This window comes from Trachurus trachurus (assembly GCF_905171665.1).
Source record: "Trachurus trachurus genome assembly, chromosome: 2".
Lineage (NCBI taxonomy): Eukaryota > Metazoa > Chordata > Actinopteri > Carangiformes > Carangidae > Trachurus > Trachurus trachurus.
The window spans coordinates 2950997-2971214 of record NC_139914.1 but is presented as its reverse complement, the minus strand read 5'-3'; the positions used below and the strand labels follow the sequence as shown (position 1 = coordinate 2971214).

The following is a 20218-nucleotide window of genomic DNA, read 5'->3' as shown; positions in this document are numbered from 1 at the left end:
TCAGACATTTTTTATTTTTATTTTTTTGGCATTTTACCTAATTTATTCTCTGCTTTCAGACGTTTTTTGTTTTTGTTTTTCACAGTGTGCTTTCCTGTGTGTTAGTTATTTCTACAGAACCTGGGCGTGGTGGCGGTGGCGGCCTCGGTCATCCCTCTGATGCTCATCCCCCTCGTCCCGCTGCTTTTACTCTTCTTGTACTTGAGACGCTTCTACCTCAGCACGTCGCGAGATGTCAAACGTCTGGAGTCGACCAGTACGTGGATTCATCGTCGTGAAAAGGGCGACAATGTTTAAACAGATAGTAGCATTTTTTTAAAGTGGGGTTGTATGATCTACAAATAGTCCCTAAGTACTTTAATTGCAGTAGCAGACTCTCTGCACTCCTCCCGTTAGCAACGGCAGCCCATAGCCCTGCCCAGAGATTTACAACATACAGTGTTGTGAACAGACCCAAAGAAACGGCCTATTTTCGTGGCCTAAAAGAGGTTTTACCTGAAAAAAAAAACACAGTTCCATTGTTGGCTATAATATAATTTTTTCCAGCCCCTCAAAGTGCAGGAAAAACACCGTTTTTATTTGGAGCTAACCAACTGCTGATCGGCGGGTGCTAACCCTGGGTGGAGGGATACGTGAGTTGGTTAGGTCCAAATAAAAACTGTGTTTTTCCTGCACTTTGAAGGGCTGGAAAAAATTATATTATAGCGAACAATGGAACTGTGTTTTTTTTTCAGGTAAAACCTCTTTTAGGCCGTGAAAATAGGCCGTTTCTTTGGGTCTGTTCACAACACTGTATGTTGTAAATCTCTGGGCAGGGCTATGGGCTGGCGTTGCTAACGGGAGGAGTGCAGAGAGTCTTCTACTGCAATTAAAGTACTTAGGGGCTATTTGTAGATCATACAACCCCACTTTAAAAAAATGCTACTATCCCTTTAACGTCCGCTAAACGGGTTTGAATATTTAAAAAAACTGTGTCCGTCTCGTGTCCCTGCAGCTCGGAGTCCCGTCTTCTCCCACCTGTCTTCGTCCCTTCAGGGCCTGTGGACCATCCGAGCCTTCAGAGCCGAGGAGAGGTTGAAGAAAGACTTCGATGCTCACCAGGACCGGCACTCAGGTTCTCCTCCGCTCTCTCAGCTGCTGTTTGGACGTCCAGAGCTGAGCTGCAGCCTTTGCTAAAGTCAACTCTCTCTCTGTCTCTCTGTGTCTTTCTGCTCTCAGAGGCCTGGTTCCTGTTCCTGATGACGTCCCGCTGGTTTGCACTTCGCCTCGACAGCATTTGCTCCGTGTTCATCACCTTAACGACGTTTGGCTGCATCTTACTCAGAGACGGTGAGGAGCTTTGTTATTTCTGGTCCCAGAGCACAAGGCTTCACCAGGATGTAGAAGTAGTTTTTAGTTTTATTTAGTTTTTTAGTTTTTATTTAGTCTTAGTTTGAACTTCCAAATTTGTGGGATTTTTCCCTTTTTAGTTGCATCCCATAAATGTTCCCGACAGTCGTTACTCATCACGTTACATTAACTCTTACTGTAGAAAAGGCCACAAAGTTACTGTGTATTTGTTGTTGTTATGATGTGTTAGAGCGCTAGATGGTTGATGTGCGAGAGGAGCCCCCTGCTGGTATTATGACGTAATTGGCCGCACTCGTTCATGTGACGGTGTTTTCTGGCTGCAGTGAGTGAGGAGTGAGGAGTAACTGTCGGGCCACCTGTTCGTGCTATGGCGACTGTCTGTGCGTGAATGAAGCATGTAAGTATGTCTGGATGGGTTATGAGAGTGTTGGATGTATGCTAGTGCATTTGTGAACATTTGAGCTGTATGTTGTGATTGTAGCACTCGCCATGCTATGGCCGTTGTGGACGCTAATGTCCGCTAGCTTAATTAACGAGCGAGTGTAACGAGTGTCACGTGATATGCCCGTGTTTATATTGATCGTTATCATGCTGGTTATTCAGCGCGCTGTTGCGCAGAGTACTGTGTTAATTATAAGAGGGATTTATGACTGTGTTCATATTATGTTTCTCTGATAGTTCTGGTTAGCTAAGCTATTTACCTAGCTTTAATTGTGTCAGTGCTAAGTGCTACTGAATCCGAGCTAAGTGGTTTGATTTATTGATGATTATTTACTCATTCATTTATTTGTCATTTTATGTTTAGAACCACAGAACAATCGCCTGTAAGAAGAGAAATAAACAGGATCAGAAACAGTCAGTGGCCTCCTCTTTATTCAGTCTCTGAAGATTCGGCTTAAAGTGGTGTTCTGGCCGACACACCGAAGTGAACTCAGTGATAACCCCTGTGCCAGCTGCATACACCTAGTGTCTCCACTACATTTAATGGTCCTTCGAGCCGGATCACAGAGTTCACATCAGAGATGGATCAGTCTTCAGAGTATGAGGCTCGTGGTGCACGCCCCAAACGACATCGTCGTCCCCCAGCCCACTACGCAGACTATGATGTGGATCATCTGGGCTACATGAGCCAGAGATACAGAGAGGACGCAGAGGCTCATCATCAGGAGGGAAGGGCCAGGATGACCCCCCTCACCCGAGACCATGGTTCCCCCCCTCGGAGCCACAGGCAGAGGCGGGATGCTGTTCTTCAAGAGATGGACTTGTGCTACGGTGCTGAGGACCCCCAGCACATCACAGAGTATCAGCTAGCCCCCCTGCAGTCACCAGAGAGGGAGCTGGGGGAACTGTTCCATGAGCGCTCTCCTCTTCTATATCCAGTGCTGCGTCCCAGACACCCACCAGAGGATCTGAAGGTAGAATTAGAGGACATATGTCAAGAGAGACACCTCTTCCAGCAGAGCCAGCGTCGCATGTCAGCAGATCTGGTGGAGCTCAGAGCACTGCGAACCGAGATGAGACAGTTAGTGGACGCTGTTCAGAATCTACAAAGCCCCTCTTCTCCTCATATGTATCAGCCTGAACCCACGTGGCCACCGCCACCAGCTACACCTGCTGCACCTGCGCCACCTGCTGAAGAGGATGAGTGGCCTGCACCACCACCGTGGCCAGATTCAGTGACGACGGGACAGTTACCTGCTGACTTGCCACCCCCGCCGCCACCACATCACAGTGTTCAGACAACCGTTGAGCTTCCATACATCAAAGAAGAGGCTTTATCGCCCCCCACTAAGCCGCCTGAGAGCCTGCTCCAGGCTCAGTGGTCAACATATGGCATCGCTCCTGCTACAAGACCGCCTGACAACCCTGCCTACTCTCCCCGTCCCTGGTTTAAGCCAGTTCATCCCCCACCGCTGTCTAGTTTGCCTCCAGCTGAGCCCAAGTATTCTGCAGTGTACGGTGCTGTCAAGAGTGAGCCGGGACGCAACTCCCAGCAGCTTCCTGGTGGATCATGGATGCAGCCACAACCATTGCCTCCAGTCAGGACCTCCCACGTTCCTGAGTCCAGCTACTATGGACCCCGCCCAACCATTCGCAACTTCTCTCATCGTGACCCAAGTGAGTTTGCTCGTCTTAAGCTCTCATTAGAGAACCTGTTACCCCCGGGCGCCTCAGAACTGTTTAAGTATCAGGTACTGGTCGATCACCTGCAACTAGAAGAGGCCCGGTTGATAGCAGACGCTTACCTCAACTCTCCAACGCCCTTCTCCGACACGATGGCTGCACTGAATGATAAATTCGGCCAACCACATCAGATCGCGTTGAGGCGTATTGCTGCTGTGTTGGACTCACCAGATATCAGGCGGGGAGATGTTGCTGCGTTCGAGAAGTTTGCACTCCAAGTACAGTCGCTGGTCGGGATGTTGAGGACATTAGGCTCTGAAGGAGAAGCAGAGTTACAGTGTGGCTCACATGTTGCTCGCCTGCTGAGTAAGTTACCACCTGAGCAGAGAGCTGAGTTTCGTCGCTGCATGTTCCATCGAGGCTCGCGGACTCACACCTTACCTGATCTGTCAGAGTGGCTGAAGTATGAGTCCTGGTGTCAGGACTCTGAAGGACAGTTAGCAGCGAGAGGGGCTAGGGAGAGGCCAGTGCCCCGACCGGATGGTCGTCAGAGTTATCGGCCCACTACTGTCCTCCATGGTGGGAACGCAGAGAAGAAACCAGCGGTTCAAACCCCAGGCAGCTCCTTTAAAGGAAACAAGAGTAAGCCTTACTGTCCATTCTGCAATAATGAGGAGCACTATCTCAGCCAGTGTTCAGCAGTTTCCAGGCTGACCAAGGACCAGCTGACAGAGTGGATAAAGAGCAACAAGAGGTGCTGGCGCTGTGCACGGTCACATCAAGCTGCACAGTGCAACCTGAAGAAGCCATGTAGCCTCTGCCAGGGAAAACACCTGCAGGTGCTGCATGAGGTCAACGTGAAGCCACCTAAGGCGTCGACAGCAGCACCAGAGGTAGCGAGCCATGCTACGAGAGCCACAACAGAGGTGCTGTATCTGGACCGACCCGCAGAAGGTAGCCGAGTCCTGCTGAAAGTCGTGAGAGTCTGCATTCACTATGGTCGCCGAACACTCCACACCTACGCCATATTGGATGACGGTTCTGAGAGAACCATGCTGCTGCCAGATGCTGCAGAGAAGTTGGGAGTTCAAGGATCCCCTGAGGACTTACCGCTACGCACCATCAGACAAGAGGTCCAGACGCTCCAGGGTGCATCAGTGTCGTTCTCCATTTCTTCCCCTGCAAGGCCAAAGGTCAAGTTCAAGATTACAGGTGCATTCACCACCGCCCGCATCGGACTGGCTGATCATACCTACCCCATGAAGCAGCTCAGGAAGACTTACAAGCACCTCGTTGGCCTTCCTATATGGACCCTCATGAACGTGAAACCTACGCTGCTCATCGGGAGTGATCATCCCCACCTCATCACCCCTGTCGAACCCGTCAGGTTGGGACCTCCAGGAGGACCTGCTGCCATCCACACGAAGCTGGGTTGGACCCTACAGGGCCCTGCTAGTGTAGTCCGCCACCTCGCTCAACCACAGCAGTGCTTCTTCACGACAGTAGCCCCCCAAGAAAGTGAGTTGATGAGGCATGTTGAGAGACTATGGCAGGTCGATACCGTCCCATTCAGGAGCGAGAAGCTCGTCACTCGTTCAAAGCAAGACCAGGAGGCCATCAGCATCCTGGAGACCAAGACCACCAGAGTAGAGGTCGACGACATACTCCGTTATGCCACCCCCCTGCTGCGCCGGAGGGACATGCCTCTCCTCCAGTCTACCAAAGAAGCGGTCATGCCCACTCTGCGGGGCGTGGAACGGCGACTGGCCAAAGATCCTGCACAAGCTGCTGCCTACAAAGTGGAGATGGAGAAACTGATTAAAGCAGGCTCCGTCATCAAATGTGGTCCTGAAGCACCAGCTGAGGAAGGTCGAGAGGCTTGGTATATCCCCCACCATATGGTCAGCCATAATGGCAAGAACAGACTGGTCTTCAACTGTTCCCACCAGTACCGCGGACAGAGCCTCAACGATTACCTGTTGCCTGGGCCGACTTTGGGAGCCTCACTTCTGGGAGTCCTGCTACGCTTCCGAGAACATGCAGTAGCAATTAGTGGAGACATCAAGGGCATGTTCCATCAGGTTCGTCTCCTCTCAGAAGACCGTGCCCTCCTCCGCTTTGTCTGGCGTGACATCAGTCAAGAGGAGCCTCCTGCGGTGTATGAGTGGCAGGTACTACCGTTCGGAACGACGTGTAGCCCGTGCTGCGCCACGTTTGCCTTACAGCGCCACGTCAACGACCACAGCCAGCCAGACGAAGATGTGAGGATCTCTGTCGAGAAATGTTTCTATGTGGACAATTGTCTCCAGAGCGTGCCCACCATCGCTGAAGCAAGGCACCTGGTTGACAAGTTGCGAACCCTCTTGGCATCTGCTGGGTTCGAGCTACGTCAATGGGCCAGCAATGAACCAGGGGTCATAGGTCACCTGCCTGAAGAAAGCCGCTCGCCTAGCGTGGAGCTATGGCTAGCACAGGACAAGACGGACACTCCGGAGTCCACGCTAGGGCTGAGCTGGCTTTTCCACACTGACGTCCTCGGCTACAAGCACCGCCAAGTTGATTATGGTGTCCCCACAATGCGCAACATATACAAGGTTCTTGCGAGTCAGTATGACCCGCTGGGGTTCATCCTGCCCTACACCACCCGGGCTAAGGTACTGGTCCGGCACCTTTGGGATAAGCACCGGGGCTGGGACGACCCGCTGCTTCCCCAGGAGCTTTTGCAGAAGTGGAAAGCCTGGGAGGAAGAACTGAGCGTCCTACCACAGGTCACCCTCCCCCGACCATACTTGCCTAAGGAAGTGGACCTCTGCAGTCTTCACAGAGAGGTACACATATTTTGCGACGCCTCTGAAGAAGCGTATGGCTCAGTCGCATACCTCCGGTCCACTGACAGGCACGGCGGAGTGCATCTCTCCTTCCTGATGGCTCGCTCCAGAGTCGCTCCCAAGCGGTCCCACTCCATTCCCCGATTAGAACTTTGTGCTGCCCTTACCGGGGCACAGCTCGCACAGGTTCTAAGAAGAGAACTCACGCTCAGCATCGACCAGATGATCCTGTGGTCAGACTCGACGACGGTGCTGACCTGGTTGAGGTCCGAATCCTGCCGATTCAAGGTCTTTGTCGGCACCCGCGTGGCAGAGATTCAGGAGTTGACCGACGGACAGGTTTGGAGATATGTCGACTCAGCCAGGAACCCTGCTGATGATGTGACCCGAGGGAAAGGATTGAGAGAGCTGGTTGAGCCCAACAGATGGAGTCAGGGACCCTCCTTTCTCCTGCAGGGTCCTGATTCATGGCCAGAGGACCCCTCAGTTGACCAAGCCCACGATGCATCAGAGCTGCGCAAATCTGCCTTCTGTGGGGTCACTACAGTTGCCTCGAGTCAGCCTGCTCCAGACCTGAGCCAATACAGTTCCTGGAAGGAGCTGCTGGAGGCGACAGCGCGGGAGCTTCATGGGGCGGCCGACTCCAAAGGTGGTCCTACTGCCGAAGATTATCGCCAGGCTGAGCGGTTGATCCTCCGTAGAGCCCAGAAGGATAGTTTCCCACAAGAGTACAGCTTGCTGAAGGTAGGGAAGCCGGTCTTAAGAAGCAGCCGACTTCTCACTCTATCGCCTGAGCTGGATGAGAGTGGAGAGCTCATCTGTGTTGGAGGACGTCTCCGTAGATCGGAGGACCTGGAGCCGACCGCTATTCATCCACTCATCCTAGACCCAAGCCATCCAGCTACTAAGCTCCTGATTCAAGATGTTGACATTCAACTCCATCACCCAGGTCCAGAGCGGGTGTTTGCAGAGCTTCGGCGCTCATTCTGGATTCTGCGAGGGCGTGAGGCGGTTCGGCGGCACCAGTACGGCTGCGCAGACTGTCGCCGCTGGAGAGCCAAACCAGCCGTACCAAAGATGGCAGACCTTCCATCAGCCCGTTTGCGGCTCTTCAAGCCTGCTTTCTATTCTACAGGGACTGCTTCGGGCCCTTCGAAGTCAAGGTAGGCCGGCGGCGGGAGAAGAGATGGGGAATCATCTTCAAGTGCCTTACCACCAGGGCAGTACACCTGGACCTCCTGACCGCCATTGATACGGACGCCTTCTTGATGGCCCTTCGTCGGTTCATCGCCCGCAGAGGAACACCTGCAGAGCTGTTCTCCGATCAGGGGACAAACTTCAAGGGAGGAGAGAGGGAGCTCCGGGAGGCCTTCGCTGGGATCTCTCCTGCATTGAAGGAGCACCTTGCACCACAGAAGATCGCCTTCCACTTTAATCCCCCCGCAGCCCCCCACTTCGGAGGGGTGTGGGAGCGGGAGATACGCTCCGTTAAGAGTGCACTCTACGTCACCGTGGGAGCTCAACCAGTCACGGAAGAAGTTCTTCACACAGTGCTCACGGAGGTGGAGGGGATCCTCAACAGCAAGCCCCTGGGATATGTGTCTTCCGATGCCAGTGACCCGGACCCAGTGACTCCTAATGTTCTTCTGATGGGGCGGCCGGATGGGTCGTTGCCTCAAGTCGTCTACCCAGAGAACGAGCTCATCAGTCGCCGCCGTTGGAAGCACTCGCAAGTTCTGGCGGATCACTTCTGGGCCCGTTTCATCCGACTCTACGTGCCGAGTCTTCAAGGCCGCCAGAAGTGGCAGGCGTCACCAGCTGACATTGTTCAAGACTCTGTGGTGATGATCGCTGATCCACACCTTCCCAGAGCCCTATGGCCCATAGGGAGAGTGATCAAGACTCATCCGAGCCCCGATGGTCACATTCGGTCAGCGGATGTGAAAGTGAGAGAAAGGGTTTACACCCGGCCGGTTGCTAGGCTGGTTGTTCTCCCTGCACTTCCGTCTGGAGAAGACGAGGACAATTCTACTCCTATGGCCACGGCCTAGCCATAGACTTTGTTGCCTTTATTGATGAGCAAATGTATTATGTACATTTGGGGGCGGCTGTAGAAAAGGCCACAAAGTTACTGTGTATTTGTTGTTGTTATGATGTGTTAGAGCGCTAGATGGTTGATGTGCGAGAGGAGCCCCCTGCTGGTATTATGACGTAATTGGCCGCACTCGTTCATGTGACGGTGTTTTCTGGCTGCAGTGAGTGAGGAGTGAGGAGTAACTGTCGGGCCACCTGTTCGTGCTATGGCGACTGTCTGTGCGTGAATGAAGCATGTAAGTATGTCTGGATGGGTTATGAGAGTGTTGGATGTATGCTAGTGCATTTGTGAACATTTGAGCTGTATGTTGTGATTGTAGCACTCGCCATGCTATGGCCGTTGTGGACGCTAATGTCCGCTAGCTTAATTAACGAGCGAGTGTAACGAGTGTCACGTGATATGCCCGTGTTTATATTGATCGTTATCATGCTGGTTATTCAGCGCGCTGTTGCGCAGTGTACTGTGTTAATTATAAGAGGGATTTATGACTGTGTTCATATTATGTTTCTCTGATAGTTCTGGTTAGCTAAGCTATTTACCTAGCTTTAATTGTGTCAGTGCTAAGTGCTACTGAATCCGAGCTAAGTGGTTTGATTTATTGATGATTATTTACTCATTCATTTATTTGTCATTTTATGTTTAGAACCACAGAACAATCGCCTGTAAGAAGAGAAATAAACAGGATCAGAAACAGTCAGTGGCCTCCTCTTTATTCAGTCTCTGAAGATTCGGCTTAAAGTGGTGTTCTGGCCGACACACCGAAGTGAACTCAGTGATAACCCCTGTGCCAGCTGCATACACCTAGTGTCTCCACTACACTTACTCAAAGTCGTCCAATATTGAGCTGTGGCGTTTTCTTCCTGCAACTTTAGACATCTCTAAGGAAACTAAAACTAAGATTGTCATTTTTATTTCAGTTGACTAAATTATTTTTTCACTGCTAGTTTTATTTAACTACTCTGGTTAAGACGCCGATCTGGAAATTAATTTTCCTTCTTTAGCTGCAAAATGAGGGCCAACATCCACCGCTAATGATCGGTGGTGATGATGTTGATGTTCCTGTTCCTCTATCCTTCCTTCTTTACTTCCTTTCTCTCTTCCTTCTTTCCACAATCCTTTTGCCCTTCCTTCTTTCCTTGCTTCCTTCCTTCTTACCTCCTTTCTTCCTTCCTTCTTCTTCCTTCCTTGGACATTCTGTTCCATCCCTCCATCTTTCTTTCCTTCCTTTTCCTTTCCTTCTTTCCACAATCCTTTTTCCCTCCCATCCTTCCTTCCTTCACTTCGTCGTTACTTCTTCCTTCCTTTTTGACTCAATTGACCCAATCTGTTCCCTCCTTCCTTCTATCTTTCCTTCCTTTTTCCCTTCCTACTGTCCTCCCATCTTTCCCTTTGTCCTTCCTTCCTTCCTCCTTTCTCTCCGTCCTTCCTTACTTCCTTTCTTCCTTGACCCAGGAGGACAACAGGAGGGTTAAGGATATTTCTGAGCCTTTCTGTTGATTGAGGCTGAGTTTATCACTGAGGATGTTGGGGAAAGGAGTCGTTGTGGTAAAAGCAGCGCTGTGTGTGTGTCTGTGTGTTTGTGTGTGTCAGGACTCGATGCCGGAGCGGTGGGCCTGGTGCTGACCTACGCTGTGACACTGATAGGAAACTTCCAGTGGACTGTGCGGCAGAGCGCCGAGGTGGAGAACATGGTGAGAAGCCGAGCCCCCCGACCTGCTGTCAAATAGAGAGCCTCAGCAGAAGCAGGAAGTAACGGTCGCCATGGGAACTCAACTCGGAAAAAGTCTCCATGTAAGTGAACGGGAGTCAAAGTTTTATTTCGTGATCCGATTGAATTGTGCCATGGGAAAAAAATATGACCTCTACCTGTTTAAAACATCACGTTTCATGAAGACAAATCAGCAGTTTGTTTCTATCTATCTATCTATCTATCTATCTATCTATCTATCTATCTATCTATCTATCTATCTATCTATCTATCTATCTATCTATCTATCTATCTATCTATCTATCTATCTATCTATCTAAACTGCTGATTTGTCTTCATGAAACGTGATGTTTTAAACAGGTAGAGGTCATATTTTTTTCCCATGACACAATTCAATCGGATCACGAAATAAAACTTTGACTCCCGTTCACTTACATGGAGACTTTTTCCGAGTTGAGGTCCCATGGCGACGTTACTTCCTGCTTCCGCTGAGGCTCTCTATACTCAGTCTGTTCAGTCTGAGAAGTCACGAAGTCACGGACGCTGCTGTCTCCTCAGATGACCTCCGTGGAGCGGGTGGTGGAGTACACGGAGCTGAAGAGCGAAGCGCCGTGGGAAACCCAGACGCGGCCGTCTCCCGATTGGCCGAGCCGAGGGCTGGTGTCCTACGACAGGGTGAACTTCTCCTACAGCGACGACGGACCGCTGGTGCTCAGAGACGTCAGCGCCACCTTCCGTCCCCACGAGAAGGTGAGGAGCGTCGGGCCGGCGGCGAGCGCAGAGCTGTGGGGTTTTGTCTGGCGGGAGGTGATGACTGAACTCTTGTGTGTGTGTGTTGTGTGTTGTGTTGTGTTCCTCCACCAACAGGTCGGGATCGTGGGGAGAACGGGAGCGGGGAAAAGCTCCCTGGTCTCGGCTCTGTTCCGCCTGGCGGAGCCTCAGGGAGAGATCCGCATCGACGGCGTCCTGACCTCAGAGATCGGCCTCCACGACCTGCGCCAGAAGATGTCCATCATCCCTCAGGTAGATATGTGACGTGTATCACCCGAGACCCGACCCAGGCTTTTTTTTTTTGTTCTTCACCCAATCCTTCTCTACTGCTGCATTATAGTAGTAGTAGTTTATTCGATCTTTAACACAAAATGATTTACAGTTGAGCATCAATCACTGTCCGTCAACCTTCCATAATACCATCATTCGTTCAACTAGTTCATAAATAGATCGAAAAGGTGCAGGCTGAAGCTATCTAGCTTATAGATGCCTACCCTTTAATTCAATTTTCCATTAAATCCATTAGAGCTCTTCATGATTTCAGAGTCACAGAAAGAAACAAGTATCCAGTAATTAACAAATGTAGCCAAAAATAAAATAAATAGATAATTAAAGCAGAAGTAAGTGATATATTTGTGTTAATATAAGTCTTAAATAGTTATATCTTCCGACAGCAATCACTTACATAGAGTGTTTGGACCGAAACACGGGTCTGTCAGTTACTCTGCTCTGCTCTGAGCCGAGGAGAAAACATTTATCGTATCCTACAGTTTTTATCCAATGAGGAGAGAGAACGGCATGCAGGGCTGTGTGTGCAGCCAAGGAACGCCGTGAATGTGGTGACGTAGGGACGAGGACTGTTATGGTGCATTCAAGGAAACTCGTAACTCGTGTTTTTCCGACCTGTGAAGTCATACCAGTTCAATCCGGTACGAGTTCACGGGTCGGAAGTTACGAGTGGCCGTTATAGTGACTTTTACAGGTAAAACAGGTCGGAAAAACACAAGTGGGTTGCCTGAAACGCTACAAAGTCGTAAGTTGTGACTTGAAGCTGTAATTTACGGTTTCAAAAGCCGGCCTGGAACGCAGCATTAGCCAAAACGACCGGATCGCTTACTTCTGCTTTAAACAGTATTATAGTTGCAATCAGAGTCATAGAAAGAAATAATTATCCAATAATTAACAAGTGTAGTAAGTGTGTAAAATAAAAGAAATTGACAATTTAACAGCATTACAGTTGCAGTCAACACCCAATTATTCAATCCTGTTTATAGCTTTCTATCATACTATGTTTTAATCTATTTTTAAATTGTGTTATGTTTTTGCATTGTTTGAGATCCTCTGACAAGATATTCCACAGTTTTACTCCCACCACAGAAATACACATGCTCTTTAATGTAGTATTTATTCTTGGTTGTTTTAAGTTAAAGGGCCCATATTATGCAAAATCCACTTTCTACAGGTTTTGTAGTGGTCCTATGTGTTCCCGTGGCCTTTCTATGACGCCTGGAGGTGAAAAAAGTCTGTTCACTCCCTTCATTGATTTCTACACTTTTTTGAGATCGTGTCTCCAAACGGGCGAATTGGAAGTGCTGGCAGACTTGATGTCAGGATGCGCTGAACTCAAGTGACTCCACCTCCCGGTACTTCCTTATACTCCCCCTGGGCCAGTCTGGAGAAACGTGAGCTCCGCCCGCTGAGACATTTCCGTAACAGCGACAGTCGCGACCCCCCCACCCCCCAATCCACACACGCACGCTCTCTCTCTCCCCGTCCGTCATTTGACATGAAGCGGTAGATACGGGAGGAGAAGTCGGTACCGCGGCCGCCAGATGATCCTTTTGAATCATTGACTGAAAAACAGCTGCCTGTCATTAAAAATGAAATCGCGGATCAGAGAATATTGGAATGATACCGCTTCTCATCAGCGCAGCGGTCCTCATCACGGAATGAGAGATCTGAACGAGGAAGTCTCCTCTCCCGGCGCAAAACCACGTCAATATTCTCCGGTAACTTCTCATCAGTCCATACAACAGTGCACAGTTTGTGCTGCGCTCCTCAGTTTCACTTGTTTTTTTTATTTGACAGTTTCACACAGAACTTTCTGATGGTAGTAGGAGTCTCTCCATGTTTCTCCTCTGCCACAGTAAAAAAAAGTCTCAGAATTATTTTTATTTTTATTTTTTTTCGGAAATCAATGCCCGACCCCTGTCCAAATGTCAACACTGGCACATGTACTTGTAGTGAAAACCACACCCTCTCCCCATGACAGCTGTGGAGTGGACGTGGTTTACACATCTTATTTGCATTTCAAGGTGCAGACACAGAAACGGCTCGTTCGCAGGAGAGCTCTGGAGAGCCACTTTTAGATTACTGAGATGTAGAGCTGCAGATTGATTTGGGGACAATACACTAGGAATACTATATGTTTGGACAACTTAGAACCACGTGAAATAGTTGAAAAACAGCATAATATGGGACCTTTAAGTTTCCCTCTTAGTTCATATCTCCTCTCTCTTTCCTTGAACATTTTTTGAATATTATTAGGGAGTAAATTATTCTTGACTTTGTATATTATCTGTGCTTATGCTTCTACACCATGCTTTCAGTCACCATCACCGGACCAAATGAACACGCGTCACGCACCTTGCCTCCAAAATCTTAGGTCTTCCCTCACCTAACCTCACAGAACTGAACAATAGATCCATAAGACGTTTAGCTATCTCTACACACCCACTCAACCAATACCTTCAGGTCGCAGATATCAGACACTCAAATTTAGGAAAGCTCCTCTCCTCTTTCCTGTCACCATATCGACCACCGTTAATGTTTGTGATACGTCTTGTGGTGGCAAAGAAGTGAAGTATTAAAAAGAAAAGCTTCACACGTCGGCTGTCTTTCTTGAGTTTTAATAAACATTCATGAACAGAGTCACACACATACAACTGAACAGCACACGGTCAGTGGGTGAGAGAACTGAAAATGTTCTCAGGCTCACTATCTTTATAGTTCCCAAACACATACCAATAGACAAAATATGGCAGCTCCGGTGGTTCTGCCTCGCTTCACCACCAGGACACAACAATCCCTTGTAAATTTCCACAGGACATTCTGTCGTGGGTTTTTTTTGTGTGTGTGTGTGTGTGCCGACAGCTTGTTATTGTGGTGTTGGCTACAGACACAATTATTCTCCACTCTTTTTACCATTTTAATTCTGATGTTTTCTGTGTTTTGAGTTGAACTGAGACGCAGCGTGTGTGTGTGTGTCTGACCTCCTCTGTGCTTCAGGACCCGGTGCTGTTCACCGACACCGTGAGGAAGAACCTGGACCCGTTCGACCAGCACTCTGATGAAGACCTGTGGAGAGCTCTGGATGAGGCAGGTGTCCCGGCAGCGTGATGAAGACAGGGTTGCCGTGGGGTCGTTAAAAGTCTTAAAAGCATTGAATTTAGGAATTTGGAAATAATACCTTAAAAAGACTTGAAAAAGTCTTGAATTTTGATATCTGGGTCTTAAAAGTTGTGCTGTAAGGATTAAGGGGAGAGATTGAGAAAGGCAGATAAGATTTTATTTTTGACCAAAATGTTCTTGTTGGTGACTTATGGATAGTGGAATACATATCGTACTGTGGAACTACTGTGGTATTATCATAGTGAGATTTTTATATCATGATGCCTTACGATACTGCAATAAATATCATGGGCTTGCTACTGAGGTATTGTAATACTGTGAGAATTTGATATCGTTACATCCCTAGTAGAGGACAAAGAGCAGTAAAACAGTGGGATGATACAGTTAATCTACAGTAAACGCTCTGAAATTCAAGGATTTTATTTTTCTTTGCCGGTAGGGCCGTGAAATAGGGTTGGTATGGCTGAGGTGTATTGTTTTTTGTTATTGTGGCCATCAAGGCATTTATGGCGCAGCTACTGTACAGAGTCCAAGACAAATTTCCCTGAACGGGACAATAAAGTTTATCGTTGAGAATCGTAAATAGGCAGAGAAATAGGTTTTCATTTTTGATATAAAGCTCCTCATCTTCTCCTCGCTGAGCCTCTGTGTGTGTGTGTCTGTGTGTGTGTGTGTGCAGGTGCAGCTCAAGTCGGTGGTGGAGGAGCTGCCGGGGAAGCTGGAGACGGTTCTGGCCGAGTCAGGCTCTAACTTCAGCGTGGGGCAGAGGCAGCTGGTGTGTCTGGCCAGAGCCGTCCTGAGGAAGAACCGCATCCTCGTCATCGACGAGGCCACGGCCAACGTGGACCCCAGGTACTGACGACCTGAACCAGGAGCCATGTGGTGTCTCTGTTCCTGCTGACTGACTCTGTGTGTGTGTGCAGGACTGACGAGCTGATCCAGAAAACCATCCGGGACAAGTTCAGAGCGTGCACCGTGCTCACCATCGCTCACCGCCTCAACACCATCATCGACAGCGACCGCATCCTGGTGAGTCGTCTCAGCGATGTCGTCCACAAAACCAACAGATCTGATCACTGCCACTGCACAGGGATCAAACGCATCCTGCACAAGTCTCTTACACAAATTGTTGTAGTTTTTGTGCCATTGACATGTGTAGGGGAGGAAATATGATCTTATGCCAGTCTGAGAGTGTTGGTGGCTTATTTGAGATCCATTTTAACAGTATGCTTTTGCGTGCAGCGTATGTTAATATATACAGCAATTTTCTTCTATTAGTCCCCTTGATTTGTGGGTGTGGCGCTCCTAGAAGAAGGCATAAAGGATCCAGATCCATGTCTTTATTGAAAACTAGATTCAGCTTTGAGACTATTTTTACCCAAAAATCCTGAATATGGTCACAGCTCCATATAGTATGTATATAGCTGCCAATCTCCTTAACACACTTAACACACATATCTGACTTTCTCGGGTCCATTTTATGTAAAAGTTGAGATGATATCTGAAGACGGTGTAGCACCCTGAATTGCAGTTCCTTTGCTCTATTACATATAGAAATATTACTAGCGCATTCCCATATACCAATCCCTGTAGCTTCATCTATCTCCACTCCAAGATCTTGGGCCCACATTTGCAAAGCTGAGTCATTTGCTTTACTGGACTTATAAAGGGCATCATAGCAGTGTCTTGCTATAAACCTATTACTGCCATAGGCGGCCTTACCTATGTTTCAACCGTTTCAATTGAAACGGGCCCCAGCCACCAGGGGGGCCCCCAGCTGCCAGCCACCAAGTAAAAGACAGTACAATAATTTTCACGTTACGTTTCACCTTATATACACACACAGGCCTACATCCACCACACACACCAACAGCTCTGTCCACCGTGCGGTCACACACTCGACCCCGGATCCGCTCTACAACCACTGATGTGCGTATCGTGCCACACCGCGACGGCACTAATCGCTCCTAATTAATAACACGGCAGGAAATATCAATAACAACGTAGGCTTTGAAAACGGCCGCAAACTATCAATAGACCCTCGTTTTCCTTCTCGCAGTTTTATTCCTTTTCTCTTAGCGTTTCTTTTGTTTTTCCTGCTTTTCTCCTGACGTGCGCCCAGTTGCGTAGCCTGATGATTGACGTCTGTCAATCACTTTCCTCCTCTTTTCTTTTTTCCTCGGGTTAAAATGCCTCCAAGGCGATCTATGAGTACGTCCTAACTTAACAGAGAAATAAAACACAGCGAGAGCACAACTAAAATGTGATATTATTGGCAGCTTATTTACAGATTGTAATAATGTAGGAGACAGCTGTCTGTCTGCTGCTCCAGCACCGCAGCACCGACAGGATCAGCGCCTGTAGACGTCTGTCTGTCCGCATGTCTCGTCCCTTCCTTGTCCGTGGTCGTGGTGCTGAAATAACGCGGAGCACTTTGTTCTCATTACTTTTGTTGCCAATTTAAATTCAGAATATTGTTAAAGCATGTAGTTTGTCTGAAAATGTACATAATGATTTTGCTTTTTGATGAAAACCAACTTCAGTCCTCGTTTTTCTGCTAAGTCCTGGTTTCTTGCCCTGATAGTGATTTTAACACTTACAGTAATGTGTTGTGCGTACCTGGGATGCATGGATAGTGCGTTTACTGCGTCCTTTCAGGGTTTAAAGCATCAGCGACACATGGGCACATGGCTGGCAAATAATTTCATGTTTAACAGGGTAGGGCCTCATATGAAATATTGAAACGGGCCCCCGGATGTCTAAGGCCGCCACTGATTACTGCGTATTTTATTAAGTAAATGTTCAATTGGTGACATTTCCAAATTAAATGTATGCCCGGCACGATTCTGAACAAAACTTCTAACTTGCAGGAACCTAAAAAAATGTGTTCGAGGTAGATTATATTTCATCCTCAACTGGTCAAATGACATCATTCTATCACCTTCAAATAGATCCTTCAAAGTTTTGATACCTGCATTTTCCCACATACAAAACCCATTATCTGTCATCCCTGGGGGGAAATCTGTATTTCTTAGTATCGGGGTAATTGGCGAAAGCACATTAGATCTCTTTTCCCATTTTTTAATCATATCCCAAGCCTTTAAAGTGAGTTTAACAATTAAATTACCATCTGAAACCTCTGAATCTTTCCGATTCAGAATGAAAGGGAGACTAGTCAGCGCTAGTGGCTTGCCCAGATTAAATGCTTCAATATCTATCCAGACAGAGTCCGGGTCATTCCGAATCCAGTCTACCAAATACCGAAATTGGCAGGCTAACTGATATAATTTAATATTAGGAACTGCCAACCCTCCCTGATGTGATGGTGATTGCAACTTTACAAATTTAAGTCGAGGTCTCTTATGATTCCAGATAAATGTTCGTAACCAACTATTTACTGTCTTAATAGTATTATTATTTAGTAGGATTGGAATCATTTGAAATTTGTAGAGTAATCTAGGCAAAATGTTCATGGATTTTCCTTTTTTGACCAATGTTTCCACCAAAGAGCACCTTCGTCACATGTTTTGAACCTTCTGAGCACTCTAGATTTTTTTCCCTTTTTTTCTATTACCTTTTAAGAATTGAATTCTGCTGTTAAGGGATCTGACACCTATCTTAGTTCAGGGATGGCAGATGTAGTGACCGTCCTCTTCCCAAACCCAAATAAAAAGAAAGTCATGGTTGCTGATCAACGTATAATGTCCAAACAAGGTTCCACTGATGAACACATATGTTTTTATTCATGATCTTAAACTACACAAAATCCAACTTCTTAATAAAACAACAAACCAATGTCTATTTTAAGGCACGACATGACACAGCACGGTCAAAAACTTGTGTGCTTCGATCAGCAATACCTGGCACTGATTGCCAATTGTTCAAATAAACCCCTGTGCCCCTTGTGCGTTACATGACTTCCTGTTTTGACAGAAGCTTACCAAAATAAAACACCAAAATAAAAGCCAAAATGGTTCCTACAGCAGGCTGAAGACCACTCAGTGACCTTCTTAACACGGAAGGGTGTGAGTGTTGTGTAGTGAAACGTATCATATAACTAAAATCCTAATAGGTATTTGATAACAGATCCTCTACTACTAGAATATAAATCTCAACAAGGCAATATTAAAAACGAGTGGTTAACATACCGGTTTATTGTGACGTACAAAGTGAACAAACTATAGTTCAGTGTTAGTTCTTTAGTTCAGTGTGTTGGTCTGTTACCATCTGTATATTGAACGGTGAACTTGATGCTTGTTGTCGCTTCTTTCTGCTGCTCCCAGGTGCTGGACAGTGGTACCATCCAGGAATTAGACCGCCCCTTCACCCTTCTGCAGAACAAAGACGGCGCCCTCCACAAGATGGTGCAACAGATGGGCCCGGCCGAGGCAGCAGCCCTGCTGGAGGCGGCCAGGCAGCACCACACCAGTCCTGACAGAGCAGCAGGATGCGACTGATTTGTCTACTGTGTAGCACTGCACCTGTAAGTAGTCTGTGACTACAACTAATGTCAAACTCGCAATAAGCATCGTTTTGTTTTTGTACATTCCCCCTCTACTCCCTCTTGCCTCTGCTTCTTACTTACTTTCTGTCTTTATTTATTACTTCAATACTATCTTTCTTCATTTTCTTTCTTTATTATTCACTTACTTCCTACTAATTGGACTGCTTCATTGCAGAGGAAAACTCCTGTTGACATGTCCACACCCCCAAACCTTCCACAATCAAGTTATAAAGCTTCAGTTAGACTTTGTCTTTCTTCACAGCAGACCAAATGAAACCAGTGTCTGTGGCGATGCCTGCTCTGGCACCAGCTGTCATGTTTTGCCATGTTTTTTTTTGTTAAGTTGATGATAGTATTTGTTGAGTTAGAAGACACAGATGGACTGAAGCACATTTCATTGGTTTATAAATAAAAGTTTTACATTTTGACTCAGTGTCTTGTTTTGTTTTTTTTTCTTTCAAAGTTTTTTGGGGGACATGTTTGACTCCGTTAGATAGGACAGTGAAGATATGACACCGTTATGTGTGCTGACGAGAAGCGGCCTTTAATAAATGAATAATAGTAAATGTATATGCAGCTGTCCTCCTGTCATCCAGTCTCAGGAGCATCTTTGTTCATGTACATATGTGTGTCTTGTACTTTTCTTCTGTCACTTGATCGTCATTGTTGATAATATTGTTTTTGAGCAAAATGACAAAGACAAACATGTTGATGAAGAACAGTTTGACTCATGACATGAAAAAGTAACAACATACAACAATCACTCTGCAGTAGGAGTTGGTTTGGTTGGAGTTGGTTTTGAACCTCCAACCTCTGAGTCCTTAGACAGGAGCTTATCCTCTAGACCAGTGGTTCCCAACCTGGGGGGCGCCAAAGATCCAGGGGGGGTCGCGAAGCCCTCTTGATTTTAAGGGGTTTAATAATTTTAATGTAATTAAAATGTTAAATAAATGAGTAGGCTAAGCATTTAATTCATATATGTGATAAAATCAACTAAATTCAAGGGCCACATTAAACATTTATTTGTGTATTTAAATAGATAAACAAATAAATTATAAGCCTATATCAATAGATGATTGAAACAGTTTTAAAACATTAAATACGTAATATACAGCAGGGCAATATCAGTCACAATGAATTTGGAAAACAGCATGGAACAATGAGAAAAAACCTGTGTAAAATTACAACATATTCTTCAGAACTTGTACTTTTAAAAACACAATTATGTTTTTAAAAGTACAAGTTCTGAAGAAATATGTTGTAATCATACACAGGTTCTCCTGATTGTTTGTTCCATGCTGTTATTAAATTACTCAAATATAATAAAGTATTTCATGTAAAAGAAGTTATGATGTTCCTTATCTTGTTTTCATTTTTCATCAAACCAAAGTTTTCAATGGTAAAAATATGGGTCCCTTAAGAAAAAG

The 20218-nt window shown here is 46.9% G+C and overlaps 1 protein-coding gene across 1 annotated transcript in view; it reads left to right on the top strand.

Annotated features, from left to right (window-relative positions):
• The window catches only part of LOC310999635 (ATP-binding cassette sub-family C member 4-like), a 35745-nt gene extending 16668 nt beyond the window's left edge, over nt 1-19077 (top strand). Inside the window, exons 20-29 of the mRNA XM_083990153.1 lie at nt 106-256; nt 995-1114; nt 1219-1329; nt 9988-10088; nt 10664-10855; nt 10973-11128; nt 14165-14254; nt 14967-15139; nt 15211-15316; nt 18571-19077. Coding sequence (XP_083846279.1) covers nt 106-256; nt 995-1114; nt 1219-1329; nt 9988-10088; nt 10664-10855; nt 10973-11128; nt 14165-14254; nt 14967-15139; nt 15211-15316; nt 18571-18744 — 1374 coding nt within the window. The 3' untranslated portion in view covers nt 18745-19077. The remainder of the gene's footprint in view (nt 1-105; nt 257-994; nt 1115-1218; nt 1330-9987; nt 10089-10663; nt 10856-10972; nt 11129-14164; nt 14255-14966; nt 15140-15210; nt 15317-18570) is intronic.
• The last annotated feature ends 1141 nt before the right edge of the window (nt 19078-20218 follow it).